At 47.0% G+C, this 17,252-nt stretch overlaps 1 protein-coding gene across 1 annotated transcript; it reads right to left on the bottom strand.

The window, feature by feature from the left end:
• Positions 1-2,004: 2,004 nt before the first annotated feature.
• Positions 2,005-8,077, bottom strand: LOC117016667 (protein SSX7-like). The gene is made up of 7 exons (XM_033096235.1): positions 8,025-8,077; positions 7,082-7,217; positions 6,497-6,611; positions 6,051-6,149; positions 4,408-4,517; positions 2,808-2,922; positions 2,005-2,126 (listed from the first exon to the last, which is right to left on the bottom strand). The coding sequence occupies exons 1-7, from the start codon at positions 8,075-8,077 to the stop codon at positions 2,005-2,007; spliced, it is 750 nt and encodes a 249-aa protein (XP_032952126.1).
• Positions 8,078-17,252: the final 9,175 nt, after the last annotated feature.

Here is a 17,252-nt window from a genome sequence, read left to right on the forward strand (position 1 = left end):
GCGAGCAGTCAGTCACAGCAGGAAAAACTTGAATCCTGCCCTTCTCTAGGAGCCAGTCATCTTATCTGCTGGTTCCTCCCCACCTTTGATCCAAATCTGTGTGGACCAGGAGACAGATCGAGAAGTGGAATGAAGGCATAGGAAGGGGAGATGGAAGCCTCAGCAAGAGAATGGAGAGCTTGCAAGGCTAGCTGGGAGCCAGGAGGCCAGGTGATGGGCAGTGGATGGGGAAAACAGTGCAATCCTGTGGGGTGGTGTTTGCGGTCCCATGAAGTCACCTTGGTGACCTCTGTTGGCAGCCTATGACCCCCAATATCCTAACTAGGCTCCACTCTGCCTTTCCCCAGAGCCGAATGCTGCAGGTCTGTGGTCGGCAAGGTTACATCTGGGAGAGGACTGTCTCATTCTTAACTCTCAACCCATCTCTACCCCAAGCCCTTTGTCGAGACACCGCGAATGGGCAGTTTCATGCCTTTGCCCAGTGGATGTTCCCATCTGTTACTGCCCTGCGACATAGCTAAGTAGATTCTTCCAGTTCTGTTCACCAGAGGCCCCGCAGTGGACTGCTCCTGCCCTGTTCCTCCGCGTTCCCCAGTTGAAGGTTTCATGTCTCTCATCTCACACACTCCCCAATGGACCGTCCCAGCTGCTGACTCTGAACATCTGACAGAAGGCAAAGTCCAGGGTGTCGAACCACTGGCAGATCCAGCCTCAGGACTGTGGTGTATAACCTCCATCAAATACAAACTGGAAATATCCCCCACTTCAATACGAGGTCCACGAGGGCTGGGACATTTCCTCATCTTGTTCCATGACGTCTCGGCAGCACCAGGAACAGCACACAGTGCACAGGCCATGCCCATTAGGGGTTTGTTGAATGAAGGAGCCCTTTGACGTGGCACTTCCACTTCTAGGAGTGTGTGCACATGAAACACTCAACACGCGTGCACAGGGTTGTGTGCACAAGAACGAGAGGAACAAAGAACTGGCAAAACTTATGTATATTAACTGTCAGTGACGGATACAGGGTATGAATGATGGGGTATCATACCATGGAGCACCTGTTGAACGGAGAAGAGAATGAGGGGGACATCCCCAAGATACGATGCTATTGGAGAAAAGCAGGTGGGAGTCACATATATGGCAACCGTGGCGGTGGTGGTGGTGGGGTGTGTGTGTGTGTGTAAAAGCAGAGAAAAACGTCTGGAATTAAACCCCCAGAAATGCGCTCAGGAGTCAAATCTGGGGAGGGGGACGGTACTGCTCTTCTGTGCAGACATTCCTGACACACATCTCCTGATAGAAGTACATGGACACACAGGCAGAAACAGGCGTAGGGATATGTGTTAGTCATCAACGAAACACGAACACCTAACAGAATATTAGACGCACATTAAGAAGCGTCACACTTAACATTTCAATGTTGTAAACTTTCTTTCACTTGCTCTACGCCTGATGGCCAGGAGTTCACAGTCATGCCCCCATTCATCCAAGGCACCCGGTTCAGCTTCGTATCATGGGCAATTGTCACATCCCTGAGGTGGAGGCAAGGAGAGAGAAGGACAGTGAGTGGCAGTGAGCTGCCATGGCCTGAACCATCAATCCCCAGGCTCCCACTGAGACCCGCAGGGCCGTGAACACTCTGATTCCACCCTACCTCACGATCTGCAAGCGCCACCTATGGCTCCTCAAAGGGAACCTTCTGCCCACGCCACAGAGACTCCTTCACCTGCCTTATGAGTTCCCAGGTTAGAGGAGACTGTGGCCTACACATCGGGAGCTGACGGGGGGTGTGGGAGACCAGGGCATCCTGTGCGGGGAAAACCCCTGCATGTACAGGGCACGGAGTAGAAAGAGTGTGGGAATCATCATCATTTAGCCTCATTGCTGCTCCCCTGAGGTCCCAAAAATGAATGGTTTGGGGAGGGAGTGACCAGTCTGGGTACCAGTTCTATGAGGACAGTGTGTTTCCCAAGGCTGTGGCTTGAAGTGTCACTTACGGATTTAGTCCTCTTCCTCGGGGTCACTAATCTCTTCATATACGATTCGGTTCTTTCTTTCCCGCAGCCTGTGGGCCCAGGCACTACGCTTCACTTTGCTGGGTCCTGTGGTGGAAAAGATTTGGTCTGTGGGGGATGGGTGTCCTGGGGAGTACTGGGCTCTGTTTTATCAGATGAGATGCGTCCTTTAGGCCCAGTGCCCACGGGCCTTCTACATGGTCTGTTGTCCACATCCGCTGGCTCAGATAGGCTGAGATGTTAGATTCGCACAAGGACACACCAAATGTCACTTAGACTTTGAGCTTCTGGCTCCTCCCACTGCCAGGAGAAGACTCTGAAACTCCTTACTTACCAGCACATTCACACAGAGCTTCTATTTTCATCACATATTTTTAGGGGCATATTGTGTGTGAGACATTGAGCTGAGGCCTGGGGATAGAACTCTGAGTCAGTTATGTTCCCAGGTCATTACAGATGGTATTACCTGAGCACCTTTCACAACGCCTGCTTTTGTAGAGTTCATTAAATGGCTAAAATATTTTATGAACTATGATGCTTTCCATTTTATGGACTAGGAATCGGGAGCTCGGAGAATTGAGAAGACTTGCCCATGACAAAGGCTTTCCATGGAGGACAGCTTAGCCTGTGGCTTTGGAAGTCATGTTTTCATGTCTATCTGGAGCCCAGTGAGCTCCTACGCCCAGTCTGGACCCAGGCTTATCCTGGATCCATCCCCCACTCCAGGCCCGACGGCGGAGTTGTTCCCAGATGTTTGTCTCTTACCTGACATCTTCTCAGTCTCCTGACCAGAGGAACTCACTTCTCCTGGGGTACACAGCTTTTCCGGAGCCGGCTCCGAGGCAGGCGTCACCGGTAGTGGCATCGTATCATTTTCTTCCCTTGCCGGCTCCATGGGCATCTCCTTTGCATATAAAAGTCACATAGGAGCAGTGTCAATGGCAGTTGTCTAGTGCTTTAGAGCTTACAAAGTGTCTTCACGTGCGGTACCTGAATGCACGTTGTCAACGACTCTGGGAGATCACGACAGAACCTGTACCTCAGTTGTGACGAACATGGGAGGTTAGAAGGAAAAGGAATGGCCTAAGGGAAGGGTGTTTGTTGGACTGGAACACTTGTGTTCAGGCTCTTTCCAGACCGAACTCTCGCAAACAGCACAAGGCCCCATGGAAGTGGGAGCGCGGTGTGTGAAAGCTGTGGGGTGAAATAGCATTCTAAGAATCTGTGAGGTCTGTGAAAGCAAGGAGGGGAGCGTATGAAATACAAGCCATTGCATATAAGCGAGTAGACAGCTGCTGGGAGAATAAGTGTTAAAGTGTACAGAGGGGACAAAACACTGCTGGAAAATGGCATGGGGGGCACGAGTATGGGAAAGAGGAAAGGTTGGTTCACCGAAATTAATGCAGACATTAAGAAGGTATGCTTGCTGGGACATAATATCCTACCCTGGCAAGATCATTTAATGAGAAAATAAAGACATAGTTCCTGCGTCAATTCTGCTTGTGTCAGGCTGTGTCTTGACCAACAATCATTACGTTACCTTTATTCTGCCCCCTCGTTTAGGAAACAGTGAACAACACACAGAAAACAGGCCAAGTGCAAGTACTATCTGAGCTTTCAAACCCTTCAAAAGCGGTATTGCTAAAAAGGAGTACTGTCTCTTCAGTGTCTCTACACTGACAATCCAACTCCCAGTTCCCGTTCCCCTCTCAACTAGTACAATCTGCAACTGCGGAATCACTTATTCAGTCAACGTTGAGGCAGCTCCCAGGGGACCCTGGCCTGACCTGATGCTTCAGAGAGGCCTGAAGGCCTGGGTGGGTGAGCTCACAGTATTGAGGGTCCTAGTGCCCAAGTCATTCCCAGGCCCCGTTACAGTGACCGTGTGACAGAGCACAGGGGAGCGGTACATCCTCGTGCAGAAAGGAGCCCGCAAAGGGAAGGATCAGCAGCATCTCGGGGGAAAGCCCCAGGAAGACAACCTGAACTTCAATAACATATGAAGCCTTCACGAGCTGGGAAATGCTTTGTTCTGGGGCTTTGGTCCAGATTACTATCACTGCCCCTTAGGTCTCAGGCAAATTATTTACCAGCACTGTAATATAACAGCGTTATTATTATTATTATTACTCTTATTATTTTTAATATTCTCATTGTTATTTGTGTACAATAGCAGTAACAATGTCTCAGAGGTGTCATCAGGTTGAAATGAATTAATGCATGTGAATTGTGCCAAGTAATATATGGTATAACTATGAGGGCACAAGAAGTGTCAGCTATCACAATTGTTAATTATCAAGCTACTGATGCCACATGCGGCGTGATAATAAAGACACCAGTAAGGGAGGCAGTGAGGTGCAGGCCAACGTCGATTTTCTCCCACTCTTACCATGTTCACATCCACGGAGGGCCAAAACCTTGTGGTCCTTGTCATTTGGGAGACACTCGCCTTCTCGTGTTCTGTCCACTCCACATCGGAAGCCGCCTGAGGATTTTCATCTAAAAGAAGGGGATCAAGCAGAATTGTCCTGTGTTGCTAACGATTCCCAACGTGCAGAATCTCCTGAAGTATCAGGGAATTCTGCAGCAGACCGGATGGATCCACTATGTGTCAAGGGGTCATTTGGAACCGGGCCTCTGAATTATCTTTAATAACGGTGTATGCATTTATTTATGGCAGAAATCCCTAACTTCCCGTCTGACGGTTTATAAAATGTGAACTAAACCGCACCACTGCGTCGTCCCAGTTCGTTACTTATTTGTTTCGTTTTCCCCCAAAGCATTAAGTGGATTGCTTGGAAATTTGAACTACATCCACTTTAAGACGTATGGCAACTAGAAATCACCGTAGACTTAAACTGGGTGAATTTTACAGCCTGGCAGTTATACCTCAATGAAGCTGTTAAGTGTGTGCTGAACCAGGAGTGATTTAATCCAGGGATTTTGGGAGGTTTCCAGCATAAAAACACTCACGGAGTGTCAAAAGCTTTGCACATAGTCAAGCACTGGCTTCCCAGCTCCCGGACAGTAATTTGGGGAGCTTGTGGAATCTGGCCTGTTGAATTCGGGAGTCATAGTTTTACTGGAGACAGTACGAATGTTCTCATCCTGCCTTCAAACAACTGTGCTGTCAGAGCGGAAGACCATCGAACACATCCCATCCCCTTTGGGGTGAGTAAACACACTGTTCACATGGGCAACGATTTCTAGAATCCGTCCTATTTTTCACTCCACTCTGCTTAAGCTCAATGACAAATGCAAAAGGTAAGGTGTGTGTGGGGTTGCGCTTTCCCACCCTGTGCTAAGGTGAACACTTGGAATCAGGATCAATTAAAAGTGAGTAGACTATTCGGGTTGGGTAACACAGGGAAATTGCTCAAAGTCATTACAGAATGCCTTAATCCCCGTGTGTCTTAAGATACTCACTTGACTCTTATGTGCTATTATGAAATTGACTCTGGAAGTAGTTAGTGGATTTGCACTTTGATGACATTTCTCTTCGCTGTCTTGTGTTTCATCAACAGTGTGTAGAAAAAGAATTGTAACTGTTTCATATTAAGAAATCCTTAAAAGGTACAGAAAATTGCGGGGAATAATACTGGAAATAAGTGTGCAGTGCCACCACGTCCAATCAAATCTCAGTGTTAACCCAAATCTGCTTCAGATGGCTCTGAGATCTACATTTCACATGTGATAGAACGTTCTAAAAAAGTCACAGGTGCAGTTGTTTGTGCAGCACTCACCGATCCCTGCCCTCCCCACTTCACTCCTGAATTTCAGGACTTTTCTTCTCATTCAGGTTTTTATACATTTGCCATTGACTTATTATCCATAAAATATATATAGTCTTAATTTGCATGTTAAATGTTTTATATGAATGGTCTCTAACTGTACTGAACCTTCCGCATGCAGTTTTGTTCACTCAGTCTTGATTCTTTCTCAGGAAGAAGTTCTGAGAATCCTTCCTGAGCAGCTGGACCCTGAAGCAGTCAGGCTTCAGGAGACCCTTCCCAGGCCCTTCCGGTCACTCACCCTGATTCCCAGGACTCTGATCTTCATGAGCATCACTCTCAGGAGCATTTGTAGTCTGATTCTGAGAACGCATGAAATATGGGCGGTTGGTACTGAGACCTAGAAGAAGCAAAATATATGTTCTTTTGGAGAAAAGGTGACAGGAAGATAGGATGCTGCGAGGTAGCAGTGACAGTTAAACTCCTCAGTCGGGGGGATCCGAATAAGGGACAGACGGAAAGAAGTGTGCAGGATTCAAGTCTGAGTATGTCCATGGACACTTCCCGCCCTCAGCCCAGGTCAGGATAGAAAAGTGCAGGAGGTCCCGCAGCTGCCCTGGCGTTTCTTCCCGCACAAAAGAAGAGCAGGGGACACTCGCTGCAGCCTTAGAAGAAGCCCGGCATGCGCACAGAAAGAGCATTGGACACGTGTTTCCAGGCCTGTCTGGTCCCAGAACTTTCTGTTACCTAGACGAGTCATGTGGTCATACTTTCTCTTCATGTACAAATAGGTTCTTTTCTGTAAGTCTCCCAGCTTTGCCCATTGTTTCTTAGAAAAGTATTTGGAAATATCATCGAAGGCCTAGCAAGCAAGCAAACAAACAAACAAACAGACAAAACAGGCAGCAGCTCAGGTAAAATGTTTGACATTGAGCCCGACCTTTTCCTCCAGGGCACGACCTGTGTGTTGGATCTGTGAACTGGAGACAGGAATTCCTCCTGGTCGACGCCATGGCTGACTGAGAGAGCAAGGGTAACTAACGTTCCTTAGCCTCTCCCCTGGCATGCAGGGGTGCTTCGTTGCCAGTGGCGGGCTTTCCTCTCACCTTCCAGAAGGGACCGAGAGTCACCACATGTAGTGCAAGTCACAGACCGTGTTGTCTCCAGGGATGGTATGTAACTTCTCAGACTGGTGGGAAGCCCCTGAGGCCCTGGAGCTCCCGCCGAAAGCCTGCTCCTTGTCCCCGCTGCCCCGGACCGCACCTTCGCAGAAGACTCATCAGCCAGCACTGTCCCGTGGACCACTCCTCTCCCCCATCCACATCACCTCACCTCATGTTTCTCCTGTGATTCCTGGGCATCCTCCCTGTGGGTCTCTGCAGAGGAGCTGCCTCTGTCCATGGCGCTGGGAATGGTGCGATGTCCCAGGGACACAACCCGAGTCTCTCCAGTCGCAAGGCCAAGGAACCTGTGTGTCAGAAGGCAGGGGGAGAAAGCACTGAGCAATGGCCACGCTCAGACTGTCACCGGGCATTAAAGTTCTGCTTTTCCCCATCCTTGTCTCATCTTTCCACGAGGAAGGACTTGGGGGATGTCAGATGAGAACTGAGGGGCCGGAAGTCTCAGGCACAAGTATGGATTAGGATGGCAGGCTTACTGGGGCCATGATCATAGCAGCCTCGAGTGTTTGCAATGTGTTGGTTCCTGTTCTTTGTAGTTCTCCCGGGCTATGGCTTATCCGGAAGGCAGACGTAAAAACACTTGTAGGGGATGCAGTCACGTGAGAATGTAACTTTACGAATGGGGGTGTTTTGAGTCAAGAAGGCAGGGGGAGCAAAGTCCCAGAGATCACGTGCTCTGCATTATCCGGCAGAGGGACCTGGGGTTCTATTCTGCTGAACAGAAATGAGGGTCACTAATATCAGCGGATGTAGGGGCTATTTCTTGGTTATTTGAAAATTACGAGAGTGAAAAAGAGGGGAAACTCTGAGACTGCACATCCAGCCCTGATCTCGCTGAGAATGAGAGGAGTCTGAGTGCGGCAAACTGGTGCTCCCCAAGCTGAGGGCATAGGGAGTCTCTCAGTAGAGGATATTTCGGGGTTTCAGACGGCGCAGATGTTGCCGCTTTATCCCCGTGGAGGCAATTAGGGGTCGCGGAGTAGACATGGAATTTCTGCTGGAGGAATATTAGGGGTGTCTAGCTGATTTGGAATTTCTCAGGCTGAGTTCGGGCAAGTAGGGAATCTTGGAGCCTGACGATATTTCAGTTTTACCTCTGTCCGAAAGAGATTACCCCGAAAGGCTTTAAATCGTCCCTCAAGCCCATGGATCTGAAGAGTTATCAGGGGGCACAGCCGAGACTCTGCCGCTTGAGTAACAATCGCCAGCGGCTCCCAGCTTTTCCGCCTGCCGCCCCACTTTAACCCGTCCCGGGTGACCCTTAGCGGAAAACCTACCTCAGAAGCGAGGCGTCTGTGAGGGTTCGATCCCCGCCGAGATGAATACCCGCAATTCCGTCCGTTACCCAGGGACCTGCGACCACTCGGAACAGTTAGTGAAGTGGATTTGGCCCACTGCAAGTCAGGATAATACAGGGCAAATTGAGGCAGGGGTGGGGGTCCGTCGTACCACCCAGGCTCCAGAGACAGGAATGTCTTCTCCAAGTGGGTGGAGACAACGATTGATTTGCCTGCTCACTCCGAGCGAGATTTTCCTCCGCCACAACAGGCCCCTCCCATCGTACTAGTTCCCTCAGCACGCATGCTCAGAGGTTCCGGTTTCATTCCGCTTGTGTGTTCCCACCGTGTGCTGTGTGTTTCCTGTTTAGTTTAATAAGTGGAATATGTGCTGCGGCCCACCACCTCCTATCCTTCCAATCTCTCTCCTACTTCCTCAGTTGGAGGTCTTCCCTGGGAAGTCCTAGAACCTCTGCGGTTACTTCAAAATTTTAAGCTGTGTTTTTATTTCTTCGCCACCCCTTAGTCTAAGGCCCTATTGACTATGTCTGGGATGAATTCATTTACCCCAGAGAGCATACTGCAGGTAAGTAGACGGTGGCGATTGCCTCATCATGAGCATGATTGTTATGATACAAGTGATAAGAAATATCTCTGTTAATACCGTGTGAAAAGTAAAGCCACGTAACATGGAAAATGTTGAAATGGCTTCCTTGTGTTGGCATACAGAGGGAGAGGTGGAGCATATATGGTTGTTTCCTTTGCCACTTTCTTCAAATGCCTTTTTCCCCCCCATTGCAGGGAGTATAATCTCCTGTCATGAATTGTGGGATGCGTTCTTTCTCTGCACACCACTAACTGGAAAGGCAGCTGTGATTCTAGTTCAGTCAAAGACGTAATGTTTTTAATAACTAGTACACGTTTAGTACAATACTGTGCCTAAATCTGCCAAATGCCCGCAAAACGACAATATTCATAACCGTGTGCAATAGCAGTAATTGGTTGGCACACCTTTACAAATCCTCCCATTTATGCCCTTAACAATGATTTTAATTAATGTCATGTGTAGTCATCGAGCGACTTTTTGATCCTGCATGTGTGTTTCTCAGGGAGAAGGTGTTTTCACACAGGCTGAATAACTATGCATCCAGGCCTTGGATGTGGCCACCTCAGAGAAAGGAACAGCCTGTGATGTGTTCTTGACACATCACAAGTGTCCTTTAGACTTCCAAAGAGATTACCGGTTAATTCTGCAGCGTCCACTACATTTCATATCGGAAGTTACGTCTCTTAATGTATATCAAAAGGATTCTTTCATTGATATTACGTCCAATTGCAATCAGTTATAATCAACCGAGGAAACATTGTTTTACAAAAAATTTCTAGGGCCCGCCGGATGGCTCAGTTGCTTAGAATGTGAGCCCTGAACAACAGGGTTGCCGGTTCGATTCCCACATGGGCCAGTGAGCTGCACCCTCCACAAGTACGTTGAAGGACAACAACTTGCAGTTGATGGGCCCCGGAGAAACACACTGTTCCCCGATATTCCCCATTAAAAACTTTTATTTTTTTAATTTCTAAAAATCTTTAAGTTTTTTAAAAACAGATTTTATTAGGGAAGGGGAACAGGACTTTATTGGGGAAGAGTGTGTACTTCCGGGACTTTTTTTTCCAAGTCAAGTTGTTGTCCTTTCAATCTTAGTTGTGGAGGGCGCAGCTCAGCTCCAGGTCCCGTTGCTAGTTGCAGGGGCCCGCAGCCCTCCATCCCTTGCGGGAGTCGAGGAATCGAACCGTCAACCTTGTGTTTGAGAGGACGCACTCCAACCAACTGAGCCATCCGGGAGCTCAGCGGCAGCTCAGCTCAAGGTGCCGTGTTCAATCTTAGTTGCAGGGGCCGCTGCCCACCATCTCTTGTGGGACCGGAGGAATCGAACTGGCAACCTTGTGGTCCAGAGCCCGTGCTTCAACCAACTGAGCCATCCGGGGGGCAGCTCAGTTCAAGGTGCCCTGTTCAATCTTAGTTGCAGGGGGCAGAGCCCACCGTCCCTTGTGGTACTCGAGGAGTTGAACCGGCATCCTTGTGGTTGAGCCCACTGGCCCATGTGGAAATAGAACCCGGAGCCTTCGGAGTTAGGATCACGGAGCTCCACCAGCCTGAGCCACCAGGCCGGCCCCAAAATCTTTAATTTTTTTAAATTACCGTTGACGTTATGTGAGTTTCAGGTTTACAACGTAGTGATTAGACATTGATGTGAATTATGAAGCCATCAACCCGCAAACTCTAGTAGCCATCTGACATTACCCATATTTATGACAATATTACTGACTCTACTCCGTATGCTGCACTTGCCATCCCTGTGACTAATTTTCTGCCTGGCGATTTGTATTTCTTAAATCCTTCATCTTTTTCACCCAAGCTACCAACTCCACTCCCATCTGTGAACCATCGATGGGTTCTCTGTATGTATGTGTTTGCTTCTCTTTTGTTCAGTCAGTGTTTTGTTATATTTCAAATTTCATGTTTGAATGAAATCGTACGGTACTTGCTTTACTCTGTGTGACTTATTTCACTTAGCATAATACCCTCTAGGTGCATAGATGTCGCACATCGCACGATTTCATTTCTTTTTATGGCCGACTAACATTCCATTGAAAGCATATATATATATGTGTATATATATATATTTATCTATGTATATATATAGATATATATATATACATACATATATGTATACATATATATATGTATTTATACATACATATGCCACTTCTTCATCTGGACGTCTATTGATGGACACTGAGGTCGCCTCCATATCTTGCTTAGTGTAAATAGTGGAGTCATGAACTCAGGGGTGCCATGTACTGCTGATTACTGGGGTTGGGCACAACCATCGACTCTGCTTGTCACATGGAGGAGAAGGAATTAAGGACGCACTATCTGCCCACAGAACCTAAGGAGAAACATCCCTGGCGAGACCCAGAGTGTCTGCAAGCCACCCTTCCCTGCATCTGTCTCCCGTACTGGGGATCCAGTCTGGGGGTCCCAACTTCCCTGGGAGGATAGAAAATCAACTCCCTCAGGATCTCTTTTGGGTAATTCTCTATTGCTTTCGAATTCCCAGGACGTCCGTCAGCAGAAGAATAAATGTGAGGAATGCAGAAGTCTATTGGAGTAAAATAGAACTTGGTTTTCCCCAGGCACAGGTAGAGCAGCTGCCTGGCAGACCCAGGCAGCAGTCCTGTCTCCCTGCAGTGCCCGGCACGGTGTGCTCCCAGTTATGGGGCACCTCTGTCCCCGCATGAGCTGCACTCTCATATCCTCCTTCCCGGAGCCCTCCCCTTCGACGGCTATGGTGGGCCACACAGGGCCCTGGACCGCCCTTGCCTGTATGCCAGCCCCTCTTCCACCCCCCTGCGCATCAGTGCCCTCGGTTACCCCCACTATCACCGGCACCCAGCCTCTCCGTCTCTGCACGGGCGCTCCGGAGGAGGGTTCCCATCACCTCCCCTGAGATTAGAGCAGACCCAGAGCATCTGTGTCCTCCCACACAGTCCCCAACGGACCATTCAAGCCCCTGACCAGGAAAATCGGACAGACAGTAAAGGAAAAGAGTCTCACCACCCGCAGAACCCTGCCCTCTAATTGGGATACAGAGAATCCAGCAAATACAACCCGGAAACATCCCCCACTGCAATGTCAAGTCCACGTGGGCAAAGACATTTGTCCGTCTTGGTTGTGACGTCTCGGCAGCTCCAGGAACAGCACATAGTGCACAGGCCATGTCCATTAGGGGTTTGTTGAATGCAGGAGCCCTTTGACGTGGCACTTCCACTTCCTGGAATGTGTGCGCACGAAACACACGTGTGCACAGGGTTGTTTGCACAACAACGCGAGGAGCAAAGAACTGGCAAAAATTGTGTTTATTAACTGCCAGCGACTGATACGGAGCATCATAATAGGCGATTGTGCCATGGAGCGGCTGCCGAACAAGGAACAGGATGAGGGGTACATGCCCATTACACGCTGAATGCAGGTCCGATATGTTCAAAGTTGTACCGTCTGTGAGTGTCTGTCTTTGTGTTTATGTTTGTTTTTGCGGGATGTGTGTGTGTGTGTGTGTGTGTGTGTGTGTGTGCGTGTGTGTTTACGTGTATGAGAGAGAGAAGTGCACTCGTAAGTGCAGAGAAAAAAACGTCTGGAATCAGTCTCCCACAACTGCCCTGAGGAGTTGCCCATGGGGGAGATGGAAAGTAGTGCTCTTCTGTGCAGAGACACCTGAACATACCTGGTTCCTGCGGTAAGTGCCTGGACACACAGGCAGAAACAGGCGTAGGGATATGTGTTAGTCATCAATGATACACGAACACCTAACAGAATATTAGACGCACATTAAGAAGCGTCACACTTAACATTTCAATGTTGTAAACTTTCTTTCACTTGCTCTACGCCTGATGGCCAGGAGTTCACAGTCATGCCCCCATTCATCCAAGGCACCCGGTTCAGCTTCGTATCATGGACAATTGTCACATCCCTGAGGTGGAGGCAAGGAGAGAGAAGGACAGTGAGTGGCAGTGAGCTGCCATGGCCTGAACCATCAATCCCCAGGCTCCCACTGAGACCCGCAGGGCCGTGAACACTCTGATTCCACCCTACCTCACGATCTGCAAGCGCCACCTATGGCTCCTCAAAGGGAACCTTCTGCCCACGCCACAGAGACTCCTTCACCTGCCTTATGAGTTCCCAGGTTAGAGGAGACTGTGGCCTACACATCGGGAGCTGACGGGGGGTGTGGGAGACCAGGGCATCCTGTGCGGGGAAAACCCCTACATGTACAGGGCACGGAGTAGAAAGAGTGTGGGAATCATCATCATTTAGCCTCATTGCTGCTCCCCTGAGGTCCCAAAAATGAATGGTTTGGGGAGGGAGTGACCAGTCTGGGTACCAGTTCTATGAGGACAGTGTGTTTCCCAAGGCTGTGGCTTGAAGTGTCACTTATGGATTTAGTCCTCTTCCTCGGGGTCACTAATCTCTTCATATACGATTCGGTTCTTTCTTTCCCGCAGCCTGTGGGCCCAGGCACTACGCTTCACTTTGCTGGGTCCTGTGGTGGAAAAGATTTGGTCTGTGGGGGATGGGTGTCCTGGGGAGTACTGGGCTCTGTTTTATCAGATGAGATGCGTCCTTTAGGCCCAGTGCCCACGGGCCTTCTACATGGTCTGTTGTCCACATCCGCTGGCTCAGATAGGCTGAGATGTTAGATTCGCACAAGGACACACCAAATGTCACTGAGACTTTGAGCTTCTGGCTCCTCCCACTGCCAGGAGAAGACTCTGAAACTCCTTACTTACCAGCACATTCATGCAGAGCTTCTATTTTCAGCACATATTTTTAGGGGCATATTGTGTGTGAGACATTGAGCTGAGGGCTAGGGATAGAACTCTGAGTCAGGTATGTTCCCAAGTTATTACAGATGGTATTACCTGAGCACCTTTCACAACGCCTGCTTTTGTAGAGTTCATTAAATGGCTAAAACATTTTATGAACTATGATCCTTTCCATTTTATGGACTAGGAATCGGGAGCTCGGAGAATTGAGAAGACTTGCCCATGACAAAGGCTTTCCATGGAGGACAGCTTAGCCTGTGGCTTTGGAAGTCATGTTTTCATGTCTCTCTGGAGCCCAGTGAGCTCCTACACCCAGTCTGGACCCAGGTTTATCCTGGATCCATCCCCCACTCCAGGCCCGACGGCGGAGTTGTTCCCAGATGTTTGTCTCTTACCTGACATCTTCTCAGTCTCCTGACCAGAGGAACTCACTTTTCCTGGGGTACACAGCTTTTTCGGAGCCGGCTCCGAGGCAGGCGTCACCGGTAGTGGTATCGTATCATTTTCTTCCCTTGCCGGCTCCATGGGCATCTCCTTTGCATATAAAAGTCACATAGGAGCAGTGTCAATGGCAGTTGTCTAGTGCTTTAGAGCTTACAAAGTGTCTTCACGTGCGGTACCTTAATGCACGTTGTCAACGACTCTGGGAGATCACGACAGAACCTGTACCTCAGTTGTGACGAACATGGGAGGTTAGAAGGAAAAGGAATGGCCTAAGGGAAGGGTGTTTGTTGGACTGGAACACTTGTGTTCAGGCTCTTTCCAGACTGAACTCTCGCAAACAGCACAAGGCCCCATGGAAGTGGGAGCGTGGTGTGTGAAAGCTGTGGGGTGAAATAGCATTCTACGAATCTGTGAGGTCTGTGAAAGCAAGGAGGGGAGCTTATGAAATACAAGCCATTGCATATAAGCGAGTAGACAGCTGCTGGGAGAATATGTGGTAAAGTGTACAGAGCGGACAAAACACTGCTGGAAAATGGCGTGGGGGGCACGAATATGGGGGAGAAAGAGGAAAGGTTGGTTCACAGAAATTAATTCAGACAGTGTTAATTGTATTGTATTGTATTATATTATATTGTATTATATTATATTATAGACCTGGTCTATAATATAATATATATATGTAGACCATTATCATGTATAGACAAGGTCTATAATATAATGTAATATAATATAATATAATATAATATAATATAACATAATATATATAATATAATATATAATACCAGGTGCAATGTAATATAATGTAATATAATACCAGGTCTTATATTAATTTTTGCTCCAAAAGACGTGTTAGAGCTCATTGTCCGGCTACATCTTATTTTTGGGGAAACACGGTATGATCTAATATTTTTGGGGGCCTACTACAAGGAGTAAGTCAGACACCTTGTTCTGAAGTTCTGGGGTCACTGGGTTTGGAAAGGAGTGACTGAAGTGCTTTGAGGCCACATTGGGTGAAAGGCAGTGCAGTCTTTTGGGAGGGATGTGGTCTCTGTAGTCAGACAGACCTGAGTTCAAGTCCCATCCCTAACACCTGATGACTGACTGACCTTGGGCAAGTTACTCAAGGTCCCTGACTCTCCGTTTCCTCCTTGGTGAAATGAGGTAATAACTGTTCCTCCCTCACCGCACTGTTATAACTTGTGCTGGCAAAGCACTAAGTGTTGAGCTAGGCACATTGTGAGTTATCAACAACATCTGCTTATAAGTGGACCTATGCAGTTTAAACCCATGTTGTTCAAGGATCAACGGTATTTCATGGATCTGCCATGAACTCAAATTCAGTGCTGCTCATGTTATACCGAAGAAAATCCAATGAAAGAAATTAAATACCAAGGAATAAGATTTTGTCAGGTAGGGTTGGGTTTTGGAAGGCCACAAACAAATTGAATATCTTGGAGGACAGATGTTTGTTTGTTATTAAACAATTGAGAGCATGATGTCGTGTTCTGCTTCTTCTGCATTTAACACCTATCTTTCCATGCCATTCATTAGCTTTATTTCCACACTACCACTTACTTATTTCTGTGTAACTTTTCAAGCATTCGCAAAAATAGTGGGAACTATATAATGAACACCCGTTGCGCACATCATCCAGTCTCATCAATCATCAACTCATGGCCAGTCTTACTTACTTCACCTAGACCAGAGGATGGAAAACTGCAGGCAATGGGCTAAGTCTGGCCTGCTGCTGTTTTTCTGTTTCCTTTTTTTTTAATGCTATGTATCAGTTTTTTAATTTAATTTAATGTTATTATTAGTTTCAGATGTACAAAACAACATAATGATTAGACATTTACACGCCTCACAAAGTTATAACCCCAACAAGTCTACTACGTCTCTGACATCATACATAGCTATTACAATACCATTGACTATATTCCCTATGCTGTACTTTACATCCTGTGACTATATATGTAAAGAGGGTTCCCAAAAAAATGTATACACATTTTAAGAAAGGAAAAAAAAACTTTTAAAATTTTAATAATATATACCGATAACAAAAGATGAATACAAGTCATGTGTATACATTTTTTGGCACCCCCTAGTATATATATTTAATTATAGTTGACATTCAATATCATTTTACATTAGTTTCAGGTGTACAGTGCAGTGGTTAGGCATTTATATAATCTATGAAGTGATCCCCCTGATAGGTCTAGTACCCATCTGACATCCTACATAGTCTTTACATTATTGATTATATTCCCCACACTGTATTTCACATCCCTGTGACTATTTTGTGACTACCAGTTTATACTTTTTAATCCCTTCACCTTTTCCCCTATTCCCCAACCCCCCTCCCATCTAGCAACCATCAGTTTTTTTCTCTTTATCTTTGAGTCTATTCCTGTTTTGTTTGCTTGTTTATTCTGTTCTTTAGATTCCACATATAAGTGAGATCATAGTGTATTTGTCTTTCTCAGTCTGACTCACTTAGTGTAATAACCTCTAGGTCCATCCATGTTGTTGCAAGTGGTAAGACTTTTTTTTTATGACAGAGTAATAGTCTATTGTATAAATGTACCTCAATTTCTTTATCCAATCATCTATTGATGGACATTTCAGTTGTTTCCATATCTTGGCTCTTGCGAATAGCCCTGCAATAAGCATAGGCGTGCATATGTTTTTTTGAATTAGTGTTTTGGACTTCTTTGGGTAAATACCCAAGAGTGGAATTGGTCGATCATAAGGTAGTTCTATTTTAATTTTTATGAGGAACCTCCATACTGTTTTCCATAGTGGCTACACTAATTTGCAATCCCACCAACAGTTCACAAGAGTTCTCTTTTCTCCATATCCTCGCCAGCACTTGTTTGTTGATTTATTGATGATAGCCCTGCTGCTGTTTTTATACAGGCATAAGCTAAGAATGGTTTTCACACTTTTTTTAATGGTTGGGAAAAAATCAAAAGAATAATAATATTTTGTGATATGTAAACATGATATAAAATTCAAATTATAGTGCCCATAAATGAGGTTTTACTGGAACACAGCCAATGAACATATGAGGTCTGACAATTAAGTTCACGAACTCACCCTAGAAAAAGTTCTACATACCTCATTACTGAATATCACTAAGGTCACCTTCAAAGTACTCCCCTTGGGAAGCTATGCACTGATGCCAGTACCTAGTCCATCCTTCAAAGCAATTTTGGA

Source organism: Rhinolophus ferrumequinum, chromosome X (genome assembly GCF_004115265.2).
Source record: "Rhinolophus ferrumequinum isolate MPI-CBG mRhiFer1 chromosome X, mRhiFer1_v1.p, whole genome shotgun sequence".
Classification (NCBI taxonomy): domain Eukaryota; kingdom Metazoa; phylum Chordata; class Mammalia; order Chiroptera; family Rhinolophidae; genus Rhinolophus; species Rhinolophus ferrumequinum.